This window comes from Perca flavescens, chromosome 2 (assembly GCF_004354835.1).
Source record: "Perca flavescens isolate YP-PL-M2 chromosome 2, PFLA_1.0, whole genome shotgun sequence".
Taxonomy (NCBI): Eukaryota; Metazoa; Chordata; class Actinopteri; order Perciformes; family Percidae; genus Perca; species Perca flavescens.
This window is the reverse complement of record NC_041332.1, coordinates 41,723,687-41,746,046: the sequence shown is the minus strand read 5'-3', so window position 1 is coordinate 41,746,046 and position 22,360 is coordinate 41,723,687. Positions and strand designations below refer to the sequence as shown.

The window sequence follows — 22,360 nt, the reverse complement described above, 5'->3', positions numbered from 1 at the left end:
ATGAGGGCAACCATGCTAGAAGTACATTTTCCATCAACAATTGTAGCTTCCACATCAACGATTGAAAGAAACTCATAGAACATCTCTATGTTGCTGTGTCCTCCAGGAGCGTAACGCAGAGAATGCAATTGAGGCCCTGAAGGAGTACGAGCCAGAGATGGGCAAGGTGTACCGACAGGACAAGAAGAGCGTTCAGAGAGTCCGAGCCCGAGACATCGTTCCTGGAGACATTGTGGAAGTTGCTGGTAAGTAGACAAATTACACAACAAGAAGTGACAAATGCTCTTCACCCAATTCATTCAACAACTCTTTAGTGTGAAAAACTCACCCATTGAAGGCTGTTATGTATAAGCAAAAGTTGGTTTCCTCCTTCAAGGAGTAAAGCAGATTTACATCTCGGGGATTCCAATGGTGACATGTCAAAGTGTAAAAACAAAAAGTTGTAGAAACTTCTACAACCAGCCCTGCAGCATAATCCGTCAGCCATATATCGGTCAAACTGTATTCATTTGTATTTTGAATGTGAAAATATCAGCGTACAGACACCATTGCATGGTGCAAAAATAATAAGCACTTCTAGTCAAGCTGCTAATCCAGACATATACAACCTGGACAGCCGTCTGTACGGATTAAATACATACAGCCTATTAATGTGATAGAATGATTATATAGGGTATTTCCCACTGTTCCTTAATGTCTCCTAATGGGGTATGTAACATTGATGGGGTGGTTGATATTTTATTGGCCCTTATGCATCCCTGTGTTTTGGCCCTATTTGCAACAAGAGCTTTTCTTCCAAATATGGTATGCTCATGAATATTTAGATGAGCTGCACGCTGATTAGTTGAGCGAATCCCCCATACACACACATTAGAGAAGGCACAGAATCTCATATTCCAAACACTGCAATGTTTCATTACCAAATTCACTTCTGAGACTTTTTTATGCGAGAAATCAATTATATAAAGCTCAAATATGGGCCCTTTTTCGAAAATTAACTGTAAGGGTTTCGTTAGGTGCGACTGTATCACCCCTTTAAATGTAATCCTGCAGAAACCTGTCATTAGTATTTAAGAAAGGTAAGGCGCTCAGTATGCAAAAATGGGAGCCATCAATCATGGAATATTGAAGCCCAAACATGTTTTTACACACATGCTTGATATGCTAACAGTGTGTCTGTAGAGCTGCATTGATCTTGGAAATAATAATAATAAACTTTATTTATATAGCACGTTTTATAAACAGGTTTACAAAGTGCTTCTCCGACATAAAAGACCTTCGTATTCAAGTACAATGCATTTCCACTGCAATGTTGTTTAGACATGGTTGAAATAGCACCGTGGCATCTTTGTTTAGTCATTCCTGGCATCTTAATCTCTGCCCTCTCTTCTGGCTCTTATCGTCATGGAAACCCAGTGAGGCACACAAGGCCTATTTTTAATAGTATGGTAACGATAAATAAGACATTCAAGTCAAAGGTCTTTTGTGTAAAGCTTTTTCATCCACTTAAAGTGCTTTTTGTCTGTTGCCATTTTCTCGCGTTTGAGTGCGTGTAGAGTTTCAAGGTGCTTGTGACTGCCACTGTTAACATTCAGTGCTCTGGCTTTTTTTTTGGGCCAGTCGTGTAGGTTGTGTAGCCACTGATTTGTCACCAATGTGACCGGTGATATTAGAGGAGGTGGAAAATCTAACCTGGTTAGCAGCACTGCTCGCAACATCTCTAAGTGCTTCTGAGCATTTCTCTAGTGTTTTCCTGAACATCTGTCAGTGCCCTTCCCCCGGTCAAAGATGGCCTTCGGGCCGATAGTAAAGGTCCACTGGCTTTTTGAACATTTAACAGCTGAAACGATTAATGTGAAAAATTATTTGTATTTAAATAAACACGTTTATCCACAGATAAAATCAGTATGAACATTGTCAGCTGTAGTAACACACCAGCACAAACACACCAATACACACACACACACACACACACACACACACACACACACACACACACAATTTTATCTTGACTTATTAAGAAAACTGTTCAATCCTCTAGATACCCACTGCTATTTCAGGCTGCTCAGAGAGAGGAAACAGGGTTAGAAATATGTGTTTCTTTGTGTGTGTGTGTGTGTGTGTGTCTGTGTGTGTGTCCTTTTGTCTGTGGTAAAAGTATTCAACTTCCAGAGCATGGGAACTCGGTGACACTAATCAGAGCTGGAGGCTGTGTTTACTGTAATGTAAATCACGGTTATATTATGTTTCCGGCGTTTGTGGCCAAACATAATACAGTGACCAATATGACTTCTTCGCTACAGCCTTACATTTTTTAAATGAAGCTGCCAGTAGTTTGTGTAAGTAATTTGGGATGATTTTAAGTACCTGTATCCATCATTATTACAAAAAAGGCAAATTGATGTGGCTACTGTTTGGTCCAACAATGTATCCTTGTCCCCCTAAAGGTTCCTCTAGAGACCAGGAGATTTAAACAGTATAACCTTTCTGTCAGGGGTGGGAATCACCAGAGGCCCCACGATACGATACTATCACGAGACTTATGTCACAATACGATATTATTGCGATTTATTACCTTCTTTCCAACGTGAAATTATGTCCCCAAAGGAAAAAAAGTGTCATGCCAAAAAGTGATCAACCGGCAAAAATTGATTGCTGATCTACCCTACATGCAAATGACGAAATGAATCCTACACAAACACATGATAGATAAACGCCCAGGATCCTGGGCTCTTCAGCACGTGGTTTTGTTGCCGGTTGTGCACATTTCTCTGGCTGTTCTGCATGCTGTAGCGGCTTCCCCAGCGGGCTGAGCATGGCTCCCTGCTCCCCTCGCCCAGGCCACATCGCTACCTGGATGTGTGACGGCTAGACAGAAGAAAAAAAAAAAAAAAAAAGAGACATGCCGAATCTGTAGATGAGCCGCAGCCAAGCCGAGCTGCGCTTGATTGAACCGCGCTTATAGAATTTTAATATTGCTCCACTCTGTAGGCTGTTAAAGGGTGAGTCCATTATTTCTTTGATTCTTTAAGGTTTTTGTATCATTATGTAGCTTCCCACTAGTGTTCCTTATGTATTTTAATTCAAACTAGGGATGCACCAATCCGACTTTTTCAGTCCTGATACCGATGCCAGGGCTTTTTGTCGATAACCCGATACCGATCAGATACTATTGTTGAATTAATAATAAACTGTATACCTTTTCCACCTTATACCTTCCTTCCACCATGTGGAAGAGACTAAAGGCACCAGACCTTCCTAACTAAACATTACTTTCCTAACTAACACAAAATAACATGGATGTAATGTATTGAATTCTTATTTATTTGTTATTTAAAAAACAATTGTGCATTCAAATCGAAAAATATAATGTAATCAAACTTCTTAAAATAAATACAAATAAATAACAATAATTTGCCTTTATATAAATTTATAATGGCTTATTCTACTGTCAGGAGTACATAGAATATCACAAAAACATGTTAATGTCATCATGTTTACTAAAAGCTTTGATTACTAAAGGGTTTGGCTCCAAGACATTATACAATAACGTTATATGAAGGAGAATCCATCAAACAGTTACAGAAGCTAAACAATTTTTTTTTCTGCAAAGTAGTAAAATAAACTCAAATCGAATCAATACACATACAAACAACTTTAACGTTGTTTCCCTTTCAAAACAAAATAGTTGTAAGCTAGGACGTCGGACGTATTTCGGCGAGGCGAGGCATGTTTTAATCACTGCTCTGAACCCGTCTTTCTCAACGGTCTGTAGCGGGACCGGAGGTGGATTGCGTTCATAACGTTGCTCCGCTGCATGCTTGAAGTGACAAGTCTTTCAGGTTAGCACCGTAACGTTAGCACGGTAACGTTAGCATGGCCGAGAAATATTAGAGCGACGGGCAACAACAGTGGCTAAATTATGTCAGACTTTTTAGAAACAAAAAACCTTGCAACAACAGACGGCTCCTCTCTTGAGCACACGTTGTTCTGGTGTATCTCCGCTCTTTCTTCATCCTCTAGCTAACTTTCTTCTCTGTAAATTGAACGTACAGTAGTGACCGGAGCCTCTCCAAGCTTAACAGACTGTTATGCTACCTGGCTAGCTAGCAGCTATAATGTTACCCAACATGCCGTTCGGCGGTGTAGCTACATTTGTAAATGTAAAATTATTAGTGTTAGAATCAGTAACAAATTGTTATATGCTATGGTGTTTTATCCTTTTAAAGAGAGTTAGTTGTGGGTTATTAATTGTTGGGTTATAAAGTTACTACCATGAGTGAGAAGGGTACGCAGTTAACAGGGGTCCCGGTGCTGCAACGGAGGGGAAAATAAAACAAACTGGATCGGCCTGTGGATCTGTTAAGTTTTCCGATCCAGCTATTTTGTCAATATCGGGGCCAATATCCGATCTTAATATATGGACCTAACATATTTCAAAAAATACGGTGTTGTGTTGCAGGGAACCATTAAGACATCAATAGGCTTAGTTTATGCTTTTCAACCAATGCTTTTACATGAAGTAAAATACAATTGACAAACATCTCCTTGTCCTACTGATAGATCTCATAGTAAGTGTTAACCTTTCCTTACTAGTCAATGTTGAAAGAAAGCAAAAGGCTAATATGTCAGTGGAGCCTTTCTTTCTTCATTTCGCTCCCTGCCCTGTCTGGGTTTCTCTGACTCACTCACATATGTAAACACTTGTAAACAATTTATGAAAGGCTGTGCTCCTCCAAGACAAAGAATGCTATGCCTTTCATGTGTGGCAATATATCCTTATTTGCATAAAGCAGGCATGTCTCTTTAAATGATTATTTCACTTCTTTTACATACTGTATGGGACTAGGTTTTGGCTAGTATCCTGGTTAAGATTGTATTCAGGAAAGACAGTTTACCTTTAATAAGGTGCTCTCTCATGTCCATGTACTCATGAATAACAGAACAGAAACAAATCAAAAGTGAAAAACTACTTAAAAAATTACTATAGCAATATCATGTGCAAGCCAAGTTCACAACCTGCAGCTTGGACAGGAGGGAGAAAAAAAGAAGTGCTTTGCTTGTAGTGTCTGACGTCCAGGACATTTGAAGTAGTTTTGATCTTAAATGGAGTTCAACTTGTTTGCTTTGCTTCATCATCCAGAGAGAGTGCTTTTAACCCTAGCTGATGTGTCTAATCATCATCTTCAGATTGTTACCTTGCTTGTTCTTTAATAATGTGAAGGTAGGAAAGGGGGAAGGGAAGCCAGGCAGCGTTAGCTTCATATGCCATGGACATGTGAATATGGTGCTGAATTTGCCATGATAAAAAGTGAAATTAAGATTTGTTTTTCTGTCTCTGTCTCCAACACCCTACAGTTGGTGATAAGGTCCCAGCTGACATCAGGCTTACGTCCATCCGTTCCACCACTCTGAGAGTGGACCAGTCCATTCTGACGGGGGAGTCTGTGTCGGTGCTCAAACACACAGACCCTGTACCAGATCCCCGAGCTGTCAACCAGGACAAGAAGAACATGCTCTTCTCTGTGAGTCTCAACAGCCATATCTGTCTTTTCCTAATTCACATACACTTTATTTTATTTATTTATTACATTTATACATGTTGTAATAATAATAAAAAAAAACATTTAACAAACTTTTAATATACAAATTCTTACCAACAACATAAATAAATGTTACATGTCCGAAAAGGAGTAGGATGAAGTTTTTATTATCTGGTCCTACCCCTTCTCCATAACTCAAACAATGAAATCATAATTAAGATGTATACAACTCAAAAAAACCTATCCTGATGCTATTATGTAAACCAAACCTGAGCCCACTTAAAACTGCTGCTTGGCTTTTTACTAGAAGTAACAAGAGATCACATCCTCCAACCTTAAAGTGCTCATATTATGCTTTTTTGCTTTTCCCCTTTCCTTTATTGTGTTATATATCTTTTGTGCACATTCTAGGTTTACAAAGTGAAAAAGCCCAAAGTCCACCCCAAAGGGCCTTACCATCTCCAACAGAAAACACTGTTCACAAACTGCTCCAAACAGCTCTGTTGTAGTCCAGCCTTTACTTCAGAGACCAACGCTCGTCACTTTGTAACACACGTTATAATGCTCGCCTAGCTGCTAGCATGGCACGCCCTCATACTCTTCTTCTGACTGGCTAGTAGTCCAGTACCTACCTAGGTACTGCGCATGTGTGACTCCCAACAAAGATGGAACAGAAGTGCGATGCCTCACTCTGTAGCTAAAACAGAGAGCTCAACACACAGGGTGAAAAGAGGAGCTGCAGCAATGTGCAGTACAACAAAAATATGGTGTTTTCTGAAAATTAAACCATGTAAACCTATTCTTGTACAACCTCTAAATACAATTATGAACCTGAAAATGAGCATAATATGGGCACTTTAAATGCCAAATCAGGCTCTTAGATCATCTCAGCTAAATTTGCTGGATGTCCCTCGAACCCTCTATAAATCTTAACCCAAAATCTTTGGAACACTCCCCTTATCATTGCGATCCCTAAACTCCTGTGAAGTTTTTATGAAACAGCCAACCACATTTCAGACAGGCTTTTGGTTAGCGCCAGTCATATATAACATAAACAATTACCACATGTTCATCCCACCAACCATTCCTCATCCCTGTACCTCTTACAAATAATTGTTTTTGTAAATCTTAAATTTATATTTGGACTTTGCTGAAGTTCTATTCACTATCTGAATAGTGGTTCGAACACAAGGTTTGCTGTTTTTATTGTTTTTAGGCCTTTATTAGATAGGACAGCGTTAGACATGAAAGAGAGAGGGGGGGAACGACATGCAGCAAGGGCCGCAGGTCGGAATCGGACCCGCGGCCGCTGCGTCAAGGACTAAGCCTCTGTATCTGGGCACACACTTTACCAGGTGAGCTTCCCAGGTGCCCGAACAAAAGTTTTTTTTTAAATGGAACTTTCCTCTTAAATTATGACTCCCTCACCTTTTTTAGGTTTTATATGCTACCGTAGCTTCCCAGTACTGTTCCTTGCGTAATCAAATCCAAACGTGTGTGTGTGTTGTATTATATCTCTGTCAGACCTCAAAGACAGCTGAGTCACTCGGTGGTCTGCGATCAAAGAACTGCCAGAGATGTTTTATTAATGAACATCACTCTGACGGGCTACACATCTGCATGTTGTCTTTGTTGGCATGGTTATCTGAGTGCTGCTGGACTGAGTGTGACTTCACACTCTGATGTGGAGGAAAGACTTTAGAACCTCCAATTACAGGAGAGAAAGAAATCTGTACACATAGATATATATAAAATAAATAGATATATATTTCACTTGGACTGCTTTATGTGGTGATCTGGCCTCAAAACATCTGGCCAAAGGGCTACAGTTGGAAATAAGCCAGCTAGTTAACATTTGCACATTTACAGAATAGTTGATTACTGTAATGTGTGTTGTCCTTATGAACAAAATTTATAATAAAAAAACAGAAATGTGAGAGCATAAGAAAACGCATACAGATTATACTCAGCATCTCTTCCACTGTGCCATGATGGAGAAGTACAGAACTATGTCTCAATATTTGTTATGATGAAAATAAGTCTGACAGTAAAGTTCATTACCTTTGCCCAGGGTACCAACATAGCAGCGGGCCGTGCCATTGGGATTGTCGTGGCAACAGGAGTGCAGACAGAGATTGGGAAAATCCGAGATGAGATGGCCTCCACTGAACCCGAGAGGACCCCACTACAACAGAAACTAGACCAATTTGGAGAACAGCTGTCTAAGGCAAGGACCTGTGTGTGTGTGTGTGTGTGTGTGTGTGTGTGTGTGTGTGTGTGTGTTGTGTGTGTTGTGTGTTTGTGTGTTTGTGTGTTTGTGTGTGTGTGTGTGTGTGTGTGTGTGTGTGTGTGTGTGTGTGTGTGTGTGTGTGTGTGTGTGTGTGTGTGTGTGTGAGATCATTGTTTTTGATACTTTATAATCTATCTAACATGAATATACTGTATATGTGGTACTACCTCCCACTTGTTTTAACCTGCAGGTCATCAGTGTGATCTGTGTGGCAGTGTGGGCCATCAATGTGGGACACTTTAATGACCCGGTCCATGGAGGCAGCTGGCTGCGAGGAGCTGTTTACTATTTCAAGATCGCTGTTGCACTGGCTGTAGCTGCCATACCAGAAGGTCAAACATCTTCTCTATCTAATATGCAGAAAAATCACTTCTTACAGATGTGTATTTCCTATGTTTTTTTATAATTGGAGGGATATGTTTTGTCAGTGCAGGGACCAAAATATAAGTGTGTCATTTTTAAAGACACTAAGCTGGCAGAATTTGAGCAGGGAAACACAATAACCAGTCCCTCCAGAAAAACGCGATTATGCAATCGCATAATTCAATGCATAATCAGCCAAAGTCTGCATATTAATGCACGTTTTTTCAAATACGCCGCAATTTCGCAGCCTAAATTGCAGATTTCCGCGCAAAATATGTGGGGCTTGCATGATTTCATAATCCCCTCATTTTCGTTTAAAAAAAGTCACATATATCTTAGCAAGTTGAAAAATGTTGCGTTTACTTCACACAAGAGCAGCCATTTTCCCTTTTCCCCTGTTGCCATGGGAACGTTATGAAGTGACGTAATTACGCGACGTGAACATCATCGAAAAGCAGGGTGTTGGGGGAATCACCTTTTTTCTCTTTTTCATCAAACCGCAGTTAATGCAAGTACCCACAATTTCATCGCATAAAATTGCATTAATATCCTACATATTCCATCGCATTTTTTAAGAAAACGTGCAGCATAATCAAGGATTTTTGCCCGCAACAATCACAAAAAAAACTCAACATTTTCTTTAGCTGAACTCTAACAAAACAGAGATCCTTGTCATAGGGTCCAAGCACATAGCAATACAAACTCTGGCCTCGGCTGGTCCCCTATTGGTCAACATCAAGCCTGTTGCAAGAAATCTTAAGTTTTGAGCGGCACACCACAAAACTGGTGCAATCATGCTTTTATCATCTTATATATTTTAAAAAACACGATCCATCTTAACCTTTAAAGAGACATAGACCATTTTACATGCCTTCATCTCATTACGCTTGGATTATTGCAACAGCCGTGAACCAATAAATCTGTGAATCAAGTCCAGACTGTGCAGAACTCAGCTGCTAGGCTTTTAACTGGAACCAAGAGACGTGATCACATTCTTCCTGTTTTAGCCTCTTTACACTGGCTCCCAGTATGTTTTTAGAATAGATTTTAAGATTTTACTGATCACTTTTAAGGCCCTTTATGGCCTCGCACCTGACCTCCTGGTATCATACACAACGGTATGTATTTTTGTCTGTTCCACTGAAAACTTAAAAAGGTCAGAGCGTTAGGGCGCTCTGGAACGAAGATATCAGGTCAGCTGGGTTGTGGTCTCCTTTAGGTCCCTTCTTAAAACATATTTTGTTTTAGCTTGAACCTCCTTTTATTTCTTTTAAAAATATTTTTTACTATTCTTACCTACAGTAAGTAGTACTGTACAGGTATTTTTTTTTTTAAACTGATGTTTTATTACTGGTCAGTTTTATTTAGCTTTTTTTGTGAAGCACTTTATTTATTTTATTTTATTAGTTTATTTGTTAGGGACCATGTACAGTTCAAGCTCTGTACCACAGTTAGCTATACAGCTAATTTACATCTGTGGTCCTTAGACTTTGTAACGTGGATTTTGAAAAGTTCTCCAAAAATAAAGAATATTATTATTATTATTATTATTATTATTATTATTATTATTATTATTATTATTATAAATAACACTTGAGCCCTTGAGCAAGGCACATGAAACCAAACCGCTTGCTGGCAGAAAAAAAGGAAAATCTGTTAAAACTCCTTCCTTCTCCTAAAAAGCGTTCTCATTACCATTGTCTGCCTGTCGTGCTTTCAACCAGGCCTACCAGCAGTCATCACCACCTGCCTGGCACTGGGCACCAGGAGGATGGCCAGGAAGAACGCCATTGTCCGCAGCCTGCCATCAGTGGAGACGCTGGGTTGCACCTCTGTTATCTGCTCTGACAAGACAGGAACTCTGACCACCAACCAGATGTCAGTCTGCAGGGTAAGATGTAACATCAGACTGATACATCCACCACTGCTGTGTGGGCCAGTCAGCCATATTTAGCTCTTATACTGTATGCTTAATATGATATAGTGTTATTGATTATGTCTCAGTCATTATGGCATTGAAGAGTAATACAGTACATGAGGTGAGCATCCACAAGCAGGCCACATAGTTTCAGTAACTGGAAAATCTATAGTTTGCTAATAGAAATCAACAACTAATGGCTTGTCATACTAAAATTAAATTAACAAAGGGTTAAGTTTACTAACATTCTATCAAGACATAGATGTACTGTAAATGATCATGTTAAAGCCAGTATTTTAGTTATGGCAGACTGCCAGCAGTTGCAAAAAAAACTCCTGCACACTGTTCCGCACATTTGCAAAGATTTAATAGCTGGCAGTGTTTCAGTACTAGACCTTCATCAGGCAAATGGTATTACAATAGATGCTGAGAAGCCATCTTTTGTAGGAGGTGAATGTGGGTCTGCACCAGTCACCTAGGCTATTAAATGTATCTTTGCAAGTTAAGGCTCTGACACACCAACCCGACCTTCGGCAGAAAAGGCAGTCGGACTGACTGCCTCCCCGAGTTGGTCAAAAAAAAGTGCCTCTGAACACACCGAAGCGATGCCGACTTGAGCGTACGTTCTGCACTTGCACGAGACGTAATACGTCTCCATAACAGCAGGCGGCACTAATCTGTATTGTCGCCAGAGATAGGGACTCGAGTCTGAGACTCGGACTCAAGTCGCACTTAAGTCTCTAGCTTCGAGATTTGTCAACAACCTGTTTACATGCAATTATTGCTTTTGAAATCTAAATGGATTCATGTATTTCTATTTCCTTTTATTGGCGCATATACCTTGGGGAAACATATGACGAGCTGCATGTCCCCTGCCCTTTGCCATAATGTGCAACGTAATGCGTGCGCTAATGCCTTATGTGCGCACACTCACATATCAAAAAATGCATTGCCGATGGCGACACCAAGTCCTCCCAGAGTTGTGCCTTTTGTCATTAGTTTTGCTTTCAATAACTTGGTAAACAGTGGCAGTAAGAAAACAGATACATGCAAGGTGTGTGGCACCAAGATAAATGATGGCGGATCAATGTCGGACTTCATCGGGCATCTGAAAACACACCCAGATAGGTCAGTCACTTGCTAATGTGAAAGACGTTACATTTAGCATATATCGTTGTCAGGTAACAAGCTAACCATCGCAAAGTGTTGTGCTAATGCTGGGAACAGGCAAATTGTATCTTTATAGTTGTATCCATATGATGTGGCAGACTTAGGTTAATATTTCACCAGGTCCAAGGGCTAGAGGGATGTGTTAAAGGTGCCATGACATGGTGCTCTTTGGATGCTTTTATATAGACCTTAGTGGTCCCCTAATACTGTATCTGAAGTCTCTTTTATATAGACCTTAGTGGTCCCCTAATACTGTATCTGAAGTCTCTTTTATATAGACCTTAGTGGTCCCCTAATACTGTATCTGAAGTCTCTTTTATATAGACCTTAGTGGTCCCCTAATACTGTATCTGAAGTCTCTTTTATATAGACCTTAGTGGTCCCCTAATACTGTATCTGAAGTCTCTTTTATATAGACCTTAGTGGTCCCCTAATACTGTATCTGAAGTCTCTTTTATATAGACCTTAGTGGTCCCCTAATACTGTATCTGAAGTCTCTTTTATATAGACCTTAGTGGTCCCCTAATACTGTATCTGAAGTCTCTTTTATATAGACCTTAGTGGTCCCCTAATACTGTATCTGAAGTCTCTTTTATATAGACCTTAGTGGTCCCCTAATACTGTATCTGAAGTCTCTTTTATATAGACCTTAGTGGTCCTCTAATACTGTACCTGACGTCTCTTTTATATAGACCTTAGTGGTCCCCTAATACTGTATCTGAAGTCTCTTTTATATAGACCTTAGTGGTCCCCTAATACTGTATCTGAAGTCTCTTTTATATAGACCTTAGTGGTCCCCTAATACTGTATCTGAAGTCTCTTTTATATAGACCTTAGTGGTCCCCTAATACTGTATCTGAAGTCTCTTTCCCGAAATTCAGCCTTGGTGCAGAATTCCAGCCACTAGAGCCAGTCCCACAATGAGCTTTCCTTAGTATGTGCAATTTCTGTGTCTGTAGCTATTGAGGAGGAGGGAGAGGGGGGGGGGCAAGGTGGAGGGTGGGGTGTGGCCTTGACCAACTGCCACTTTGCTCGTTTGAAAGCCATGATGCCTCTCTCTCATGGGGGGGCCAAATTCTCTGGGCGGGCAAAGCAGAGAAAGGGGAGGTAACCTTGTTCCTTATGACCTCATAAGGAGAAGATTCCTGATTGGTCCATCTGAGCTTTCATTTTCTCAAAGGCAGAGCAGGATACCCAGGGCTCGGTTTACACCTATCACCATTTCTAGCCACTGGGGGACAATAGGCAGGCTGGGGGAACTCATATTAATGTTAAAAAACCTCATAAAGTGAAATTTTCATGCCGTGGGTCATTTAAGTAGACCCCATAAAGTTATCCTACAACTGATTTTGATACTGTACTGTATGGATGGTAGCTACAGGACATGCTTTGAATTCATAAGATTTAACAATACAGTGTTAGGGACAGATCAGATGGCCAGAGACTTGAGACTTGACTTGAACTTGACCTTCAAAGATTTGAGACTCGACTTGGACTTCCAAAAAATGACTTGTGAACATCTCTGATTGTCGCCCCAAAAAATGAAAACCGGCAGCTGATCACGTTGGTCTGGCTGCTCCCGAATTTCAAAACCGACCATAATGGCGGCTTGTTCAGAATCCGATCTCATATTTTACGAAGATAGTTCGCCGAAACGTGTTTCTGTAAACATTTTAAGTGAGAAATAGGCCATGCAGTTGGCTGAATCTGTTGTGTGCAGTTTCATCTTTCTAGCATTGGTGCGACACAATCAGGTACAGGACTTTGCCACATACATTTTAGAATGTCCATGTTAATCACCAGGAAGGTGCCCTAAATTTAGTGATGGCTGGTATAAAAACCTGAGACTCATGAGGTGGAATGGCCTGTTGGAATGTGGAACTAACCTCAAATGTGATCTTCTAATTTTATTATAACTAATAACTAATCAACTACTGCAATGTCTGTCCATGTGTGTGTGCATGGGTGTGTGTGTTTAGATGTTTGTAGCAGACAGTGTGTCAGGGGAGAGCTGCAGCCTGAGTGACTTCACAGTGACTGGATCTACTTACGCCCCTGAAGGGGAAGTGTGAGTGTCTTTAACCCTTAACCCCTGACAGTCTTTGGATAGTGGATGGATATGGATTATGAGAGTCCACAATGTATATCTTCTTCCTTTTTCTTACAATTTCTATACATTTTCCTCCCTTTTCCCTCTTTATTTCTTTATTATGTATTATTGTTTCCTGTGTCATGGCCTGTCCTTCTGTCTTTATAGTTATAAGGATGGCTCAGTGGTGAAGTCCAGTCAGTACGAAGGCCTGGTGGAGATGGCCTCCATCTGTGCCCTGTGCAATGACTCATCACTGGACTACAATGAGGTACAGTAAGACATGACTGCAGCGACGGCTCCAACCATCACAGATTACCATATATGGTGCTGGAACATTTACCGCTGGAATCTGATTCTGAACATGTGTTACCACTAGTAACGTTAACAGCATACATACTTTAACCTGTGTGTGTGTGTGTGTGTGTGTGTGTGTGTGTGTGTGTGTGTGTGTGTGTGTGTGTGTGTGTGTGTGTGTGTGTGTGTGTGTGTGTGTGTGTGTGTGTGTGTGTGTGTGTGTGTGTATGTGTGTGTGTGTATGTGTGTGTGTGTGTGTGTGTGTGTGTGTGTGTGTGTTTGTTTTTTCCAGACAAAAGGTGTGTATGAGAAGGTTGGGGAGGCAACAGAGACTGCCCTTTGCTGTCTGGTGGAGAAAATGAACGTGTTTGACACTGACCTGAGAGGATTGAGCCCTGTTGAGAGAGCTACAGCGTGCTGCTCCGTAAGTGTGTGTGTGTGTGTGGGGGGGGGGGATCCATTATTCTGAAACCTTTTCCATGCTTTAATTTCTCTATTATGTCTCACTACCTAAGAGACCATTAGAGTAAGCGACCCGACCATTTGCCGCAAGGTTGTGCGACTGTGGAGTGTAACTTTTAATGGCCCATTTGTGTCACATCCTGGTGTGTTCTTCAATCCCTTGATGTAGCACAAATAGACTTTATGTGTTAAAATAAGTAAGTAAAATATATGTATAGAGTGCTTATCACAGGTAAAAATCACAAAGTGTTTTACATAAAACATACAAGATTTAAAACACAATACACAATTGAAATTTCAAAATAATACATAAAAAACAAAGTGCCAACCGGTCAACCAAAAGTTTTAAAAAGTAGGTCTTAAACTTTTATTTTAAGAGTCCACAAACACAGCAGAACGTAACGGGGGAGGCAGAGCATTCCACAGCCTCGGAGCTAGGGACTCAGAAAATTGATCAACACAGGTCTGTTGCTTTTTCAGATTTTGAGAAAGGAGAGGCTTGGTCCAATGAAGATTTAAAGGTCCCATGGCATGAAAATTTCACTTTGAGGTTTTTTAACATTAATATGAGTTCCCCCAGCCTGCCTATGGTCCCCCAGTGGCTAGAAACGGTGATAGGTGTAAACCGAGCCCTGGGTATCCTGCTCTGCCTTTGAGAAAATGAAAGCTCAGATGGACTGATCTGGAATCTTCTCCTTATGAGGTCATAAGGAGCAAGGTTACCTCCCCTTTCTCTGCTTTGCCCACCCAGAGAATTTGGCCCACCCATGAGAGAGAGACGTCATGGCTTTCAAATGAGCAAAGTGGCAGTTGGTCAAGGCCACACCCCCACCCTCCACCTTGCAACATGAACATTCTTTATTCTAATCTAGTCGGCACACCAGCAGGGGTCGGCTCCAAGACAGATACACAAAAGGTTTCTTCCTGCAGTGTGACAAAAGAACCTACCTACCTTTTGGAGAGCCGACAGACATGATTTAATTAACTTGTAGAAGCTTAGAAATCAGTACAGTGTAGAGACTTACTTGTTTTTTGTTTAGGAGCCGAGATATGCTCCATTTCAACGAGGTCCTCTAACAATTGTAGGCCATCCAGAAGCTTTTTTAATCCGTCATGGAATTACAGTGTCTTTGCTAAATAAATAAATAAATCAACTCATGTAATCTTCGATTTGCTCCATGACCTTTGAACCCATGGATGCTGACTGATGGCTGTATCGACCAATAACATGCAGTTTTATCAGCTGAGAGGGCGTTTTCAGCCAATAGACAAGCCTAGCGGGAGGGACTTCTATTCAGTGTGTGTCTATTGGAAGATGAAAACAGAGGACAGGAGGACACCTGGAGGTTGAAATGAGTGTGATTTTTGCCTCAGATGTCTGACAGCAGACAGACATGGACTTTTCTGGGAAAAACCCTAAATAAATTTATTTTTGTGTTTAGTTACAGAGTTTATTTTCTCTGTGTGATTTCAATACATTTCTGTGAGATTCTTTTTCCATTTAGTCTTTTATTTTGTCTTTATAGTCATATAATAATGTATACATTAATGTGACATCCCTGTAGCATACATATCCTGATAGAAAAATTATGTCTTTAACTTGATTTTGCATAACAGGGTTGAGGTTATAAAAGCAACGTGTTAGTGCACGTCAGCGCACGGGTCCACTATGTGACAAACACTACAGAGCGTACCACGTGTGTGCATATTTCGACAGAGTGGCAGTGTGAGTGAAGAAATAGATAGGCAACTAAACGGAAGTTGGGTCCTGTTCTCTTTATTTATATATTTTATACTGTCCAACCAGTAAAACGTTTCCTGTTCTATAGACATGGTCCTTATTTATGTATTCATGTTGTACCAGTCCAATATGACAGTCAGTTGAAATAAACTTTGTGTTGTATTTGTTATGAATCTGTTTTGATGCGTTTTCACGTAACTTTTGTAATATTATATCATATGTTTAAAAAAATCTAAATTAAAATCGATATCGCAATATCACATTTTGTCAATATCGTGCAACCCTAGTTGACACATCCACATGATACAAACCTCCCGTCTCTCTCTCTTTCTCTCTCTCTCTCTCTCTCTCTCTCTCTCTCTCTCTCTCTCTCTCTCTCTCTCTCTCTCTCTCTCTCTCTCTCTCTCTCTCAAGCAATCGACCCATTCCAAACAGGCACATTTTCAACGGGCACTGTACTAGTTAATATAAAAAAGTTACGCACTAAAGCTTTAATGATAAAATAAGTTATTAGTTGATAACTAATCAATTAATCTTTGCAGCTCTATTCTGTACTAAAAATGAACTGTATATACTGACGTTTTGACTGTGTATTTTCAGGTGATTAAACAGCTGATGAGGAAGGAGCTGACCCTGGAGTTTTCCAGAGACAGGAAGTCTATGTCTGTCTTCTGTTCATCCAGTAAACTCACCAGGTCTGCCTCTGGAGCCAAGATGTTTGTCAAGGTGTGTTCCACACTACTCACTATAATACAATTGGTCATTCCTCTTCCCTCCGGTGTCTAATTGTTTCCCCCTTCTCTCCTCAGGGAGCTCCAGAGAGCGTGTTGGAGCGTTGTAATTATATCCGGGTCAGCGGTTCTACTCGTGTGCCTTTGAGCCCGGTGGTCCGAGAGCAGCTCCTGTCCACTGTGCGGGAATGGGGATCGGGCCGAGACATGCTGCGTTGCCTCGCCATGGCAACCAGGGACACACCCCCTGACATCCATGGCCTCAACCTAGAGAACTCCGCTAAGTTCGCTGACTATGAGGTGATGATGATAACAGAAATAGAACATTCTTAAAAAACAACTGTAACATATCATTTTTCACAAGTATGAAATTAAGATATAGAATACTTGCATTGTCAAAACTTGCTCTGTCTGTTAAATGGGAATTGGAAGCTCTCCTCTTTCTCCCTCCCCAGTCGGACCTGACCTTTGTGGGCTGTGTGGGCATGTTGGACCCCCCCAGGAAAGAAGTGCTCAGCGCAGTCCGAATGTGTCGGCAGGCTGGCATAAGAGTCATCATGATCACAGGTAACGTGTACAACCACGCACACGTCTAAATGTATACTATATGAGTGCACACCTTTAATACACATATGCTTAACCACACCGATACTGTACAGTTAAATCTCAGAAATATACCAGATAAACGATAGAGACGTTGAGATTTGCATAATGTTGTTGATTTAAATTGCAATTATTTTGTATTATTTACACTTGCAGGCTTGTGTTATGTGACATCATGGTATGATGTGTAGGAGTTTAATCTTGAGATTACTGTTCATAATCTACCGAGCTAACGGCTACTGCTGCTGTCTGAAAATGATGTGATCAGCTAGATTGTTTATGCAGATAAAGACTCACCACTATGTTGGTCTTTTTTAGGGGAAAACTAGTCTTGCTTAACCAGACCTATCGCCACAGTGCTGTGGAGTAAGGCCTGGCTACAACTCAAATACATTCTGGGATAGGAAAAAAAACAATCACAATCATCTTGGTTAAGCTAACTTCCGGCTCTTCAAAATAGTCTTGGGAAGGAGGAAGGAACTTGTTTCGGTGGAACATTTGGTGGTGATGGCGCAGTGGATATGACACATGCCTTTGGTCTGGGAGACCCGGGTTCGATTCCCACTGCGATACATCAACCAATGTGTCTCTGAGCAAGACACTTAACCCCTAGTTGCTCCAGAGGATATATAGCAATTGTAAGTCGCTTTGGATAAAAGCATCAGCTAAATGACGTTTATAGTATAGTATATTTGCACCCCGCAAAAGAAAACACCCCATACAATATTATCTGAAGTTAGCTGTTCACACAATACAGTAATGTGAGCTATCTAAATTAGCTGGATACATGGTTAAACGTTAAGTGTATCGCAATGTGCACTTCATCCATAGCAAATCCATCCAATTAGTCCCGGAACATTGGCAGGTTGCTTCTTCATCTATTGTTGACAACGAATGTTTCTGGTGAGCGGTATACAATGGGAAACTGTACAGCAGCAGGTTTTTCGTCCGTGTATTTATCCTGCCCACCGTGTGCAAACATGCTAGCACGTACCAAGATTAGATAGATAGATAGATAGATAGATAGATAGATAGATAGATGATGTAATAATATTCTTTGTAAATCTTTACAATCATTCCCCGAAAGAACCAAGCAGGCCTGCCTTGTTGCACAATCGAAATTATCTTCAAATTTGAAGGTTGTTGGTGTTGTTTCCCGTAGCGAATGGATTTTGAGAACAGCAACATACAGAGAGCAGAGATGAGGGCTTTATCCTGGCAATGTACTTCTGTTGTACCAGGCTATAGGAAAACAGACACAGCCCCCTCTACCGAAATGCTACGTGTATTAACCAGACAATATCTTAATTTTATGTAGAAAAAAGGAAAATCCAAGGCACTCTTCTTCAAAATTATTTAAAAAGCCTTTATTTAAAATAAAGGCTTTTTAGAAGAGTGCCTTGGATTTTCCTTCTTTTCTACACTTAATTGAATTCCCGACCCTAAAGAGCACCTTCAAACATCTGACTGACCAGACTTTTTGTTTTTCCAATATCTTAATTTTATTTAAAGAATAGGAAAGTCTTATTTTTTATTTTATTTAATTTTTTTTTTTTTTTTATAAATATTTGTTCTTATCTCATGGGGGGGATAACAAAAAAATAGAAAGAGGAGTACTGAGGTAATGTTGGTCTTGAACAGTATTAATCATATAAAGTGTATTGTTATTACTCTGTAATCAACAACAAGAAAGAACTGGATGTATGCAATACTATGAAAATTAAAAATTTAAATTAAAAAAGAATAGGAAAGTCTTCAAATTCCATTTGCAGGCTGCAAGAAATGTAATGTCTTTAATCTATAATCTGACTTTTTCAGAAACCTTACCTGGCTAACACATAATGAATTAGTAATATATCAGTAAGATGCTGAAATGTTGTTTGAGTAAACACTTGAGGCGAGTCATTCCCCATAGACCCCCATGTTAAAAAATCCAAACTTTACAGAAAAAATAAACCTGTATAGCCTGGTACAAAAATTACAGTTTAATTATATTAAGGCTTAAAGCCAGGTGCTGTTACTATCTCATTAGAATAGAATAGTCTTTATTGTCATTGTACGTGTACAACGAAATTGCAGTCCTCTCAGTGCAAAACATTAGTAAAGTGCAAAGCAGCAAAATCTACACGTCTACACAAGATAAGGTATTTTAGTATGAAAACCTGCATTTTTAATTTAACCAAGCATCCTCTATCATAAAAACATGTCCAGCATCTTTAGCAAAGCAAACCACTTAAAAATGGGTTGGAAATTCAGCGAGAAATTATTATTTTAATTGTGGCTAAACCTCCTGCCTCGATAGACATACATGCATAAGGTGGCGCGACATGCCCGTCCCAGAATGGCGACCGCGTCGACGTATCGCTCCAATGAACAGCCGCGTCCAATGCAATATCTACCTTTTATATATCTATGTGGCTAACCAATACAAGCATTAACTGAACAATTAATCACTCTTTCTTTTTTCTCTCAAGGTGACAACAAAGGGACAGCCCTGTCTATCTGTCGGAGGGTGGGCATCATCACGGAGCAGGAAGAGGAGCATGAGAGCACAGGGGCCATCGGGGGCCTGACAGGGCGGGAGTTTGATGAGCTGCCCCCTCACCTTCAGCGCGAGGCCTGCAGGACGTGCCGGTGCTTCGCCCGGGTGGAACCGACACACAAGAGTCGTATAGTGGAGTACCTGCAGAGCCTCGATGACATCACTGCCATGGTGAGAGAACAGTCACGTACTTGAAGTAGTGTCGATAACCATTATACACAGCACCACTGCTCCTGTGATATCACTGAATATCCCTCCCTCTCTCTCACATGGTTTCAGACAGGTGACGGGGTAAACGACGCGCCTGCATTGAAGAAGGCGGAGATCGGCATTGCTATGGGCAGCGGCACAGCGGTGGCCAAGTCAGCCTCTGAGATGATCCTGGCTGATGACAACTTCTCCACCATTGTGGCTGCAGTGGAGGAGGGCAGAGCCATTTACAACAACATGAAACAGTTCATCAGATACCTGATATCATCCAACATAGGAGAGGTGGTCTGGTTAGTAAAAGACCGATATTAGTGAATGCAGAGAACAACGTGATATCATGACTTTGCGTAAACATACATCTTACGCAGTTATCTGTACGCATTTTGAGCTATCCGCGTTTATGTTTACGCCGAAGAACGGGACGTTGCATTTGGAGCTAACCGCGTGTATGTCTACGCCAGAATGGGACGTTGCATTTGGAGCTATTCGCGTTTTCAGCGGACGGGTTGGGTTTAGGAAAAGAACAACGGGACGGTTGGATTTAGGAAAAGAAGAACGGGATTGAGTTTAGGAAATCAGAGTTGGGTTTAGGAAAGGGACACGATCCCCGGTCTCCTGGGTGAAAGTCCTGTGTTTGACCCATCCACCACCGCGACCAACTTTTCGGCCTTTCATACTACTCACTACGGCGTAAATTGACACGCAGTCGCAAGGTAATGTAAGTCAATGGAGGCCACACGGTGTTGATAAACACGCTACAAAGCGATTATGCGTCTTGATAACACGCCAATAATGGTATACGATTATATACAAATTGGCTTGTCATACATACGCCACTTTATGAGATTAGTCTGCAGAGAAAGTGGTTCACCAACTTTAAGATTGACAGATACATTCAGGGCCTGTTTCCACCTGGTATTAAAATCTGATCTAAGTGATCCGATCACAAGTGGACAACTATGTGCGTTTACTCCTGTAGATTGTAAAAAGACGGGATGTAGCATCAGTGACATCACCTATTGGCATGTGGCCTGCTTCTTTGAAGCCCTGAGTCTTGTTTTTTTGCAACTGGATGTGATTTTTGGAGAGAGAGGGGAGCTGGGGAGGATGACGAGGCCCAGCCAGTAATGTTTATGGTTGCAATGGCGCTGAGCTAAGCTAAACGCTAAAGAGGAAAGTTGCAACCCTTCTGAAGCGCGTCATCCAGTGGAGATTTTACCGGTGGGGGCCTCCATGTCTTTGCGCCGTTCATCTGCACGTACGGCAGAACATCTGCAGAATTTCGCTTAAGATACCAGCTAAAGCTAGCGGTAGCTAGCTAGCTTGGTTTGAAAAATGCTGAATAAGAAATTTTTAGGCGACCAAATGATCCAATCAACTTTAATGAATTGAAAACACACAGTGAGAGGGCCAAACGTTTAAGATGAAAACATGGACAACACCCAAAAACAAGTTCACTGCTATTTTAATGTACACAGTGGAGTCTCCCCCTGCTGGAAATGAGATAGAATGCACTTAAGGCACTTTTGCATTGGCTTCACTTTTCAGGCCCGGAAGTTTCGTCCATCATTTTTACAGTCTGTGATTTACACCTGGCAGGAGAATGTGTCTCCACATGGGCCACTTGTGATCGGATCTCACTTCCCTGCAGTATATGTAAATAAATACACTATATTTGTGTGTGTGTGTGTGTGTGTGTGTGTGTGTGTCTAATGAAATGAGGGGCGGCGGGACCTGTGCAGGAGAAAAATATGTTTTTAAAAGCCTTTAAAAGTGTGTTTAGCTCTTACTACGTTTGTAGCTTCTAACTGAATTTCTGTGGTTTAAAGTTTAGTTTCTATATCTGCTTTATTTTACATTTAATGTTTAGTGGTTTCGGTGACATGAGAAATACTTTCAATAAGTACGTATTTAGCTCACAGTTAAGTAGGCAGTCTTTAATAAGGCTCAGGACACTTTCACACTGCTGGGATTGTGGCCCAGACCAAGTTCGAATTTGGTCTGAGTGCACGGATCTCAATGCGTTCTGGGTGCATTCCCACCTGTGCTCAGAGGTGTCCACTTGAGATTTTAATACCAGGTGGAAATAAGGCTTTAGTTTATGGATAATATGGTCCTCTCACTGTTACCTTCTCATCTATATTTCCTTCCTTCCTCCTCAGTATTTTCCTGACAGCCGCACTGGGCATGCCTGAAGCGCTGATCCCAGTCCAGCTGCTATGGGTCAACCTTGTCACCGATGGTTTCCCAGCAACAGCTCTGGGCTTCAACCCTCCAGACCTGGACATTATGTCCCGCCCTCCCCGCTCCTCCAAAGAGCCTCTGATCTCCAGCTGGCTGTTCTGTCGCTACCTCATCATCGGATGTGAGTCATCATGATCACTAATACTACCACATACTG

The 22,360-nt window shown here is 41.0% G+C and overlaps 1 protein-coding gene across 2 annotated transcripts in view; it reads left to right on the top strand.

Annotated features, from left to right (window-relative positions):
- The window catches only part of si:dkey-28b4.8 (sarcoplasmic/endoplasmic reticulum calcium ATPase 2), a 37,736-nt gene that overhangs the window by 10,256 nt on the left and 5,120 nt on the right, over positions 1-22,360 (top strand). For both annotated transcript variants that reach the window (XM_028567270.1, XM_028567280.1), the window contains exons 6-19: positions 107-245; positions 5,359-5,525; positions 7,615-7,770; positions 8,024-8,165; positions 9,921-10,087; positions 13,264-13,352; positions 13,542-13,644; positions 13,963-14,094; positions 16,474-16,599; positions 16,683-16,904; positions 17,060-17,171; positions 19,682-19,920; positions 20,029-20,249; positions 22,122-22,324. In XM_028567270.1, the coding sequence (XP_028423071.1) occupies positions 107-245; positions 5,359-5,525; positions 7,615-7,770; positions 8,024-8,165; positions 9,921-10,087; positions 13,264-13,352; positions 13,542-13,644; positions 13,963-14,094; positions 16,474-16,599; positions 16,683-16,904; positions 17,060-17,171; positions 19,682-19,920; positions 20,029-20,249; positions 22,122-22,324 (2,218 nt within the window). The remainder of the gene's footprint in view (positions 1-106; positions 246-5,358; positions 5,526-7,614; positions 7,771-8,023; positions 8,166-9,920; positions 10,088-13,263; positions 13,353-13,541; positions 13,645-13,962; positions 14,095-16,473; positions 16,600-16,682; positions 16,905-17,059; positions 17,172-19,681; positions 19,921-20,028; positions 20,250-22,121; positions 22,325-22,360) is intronic.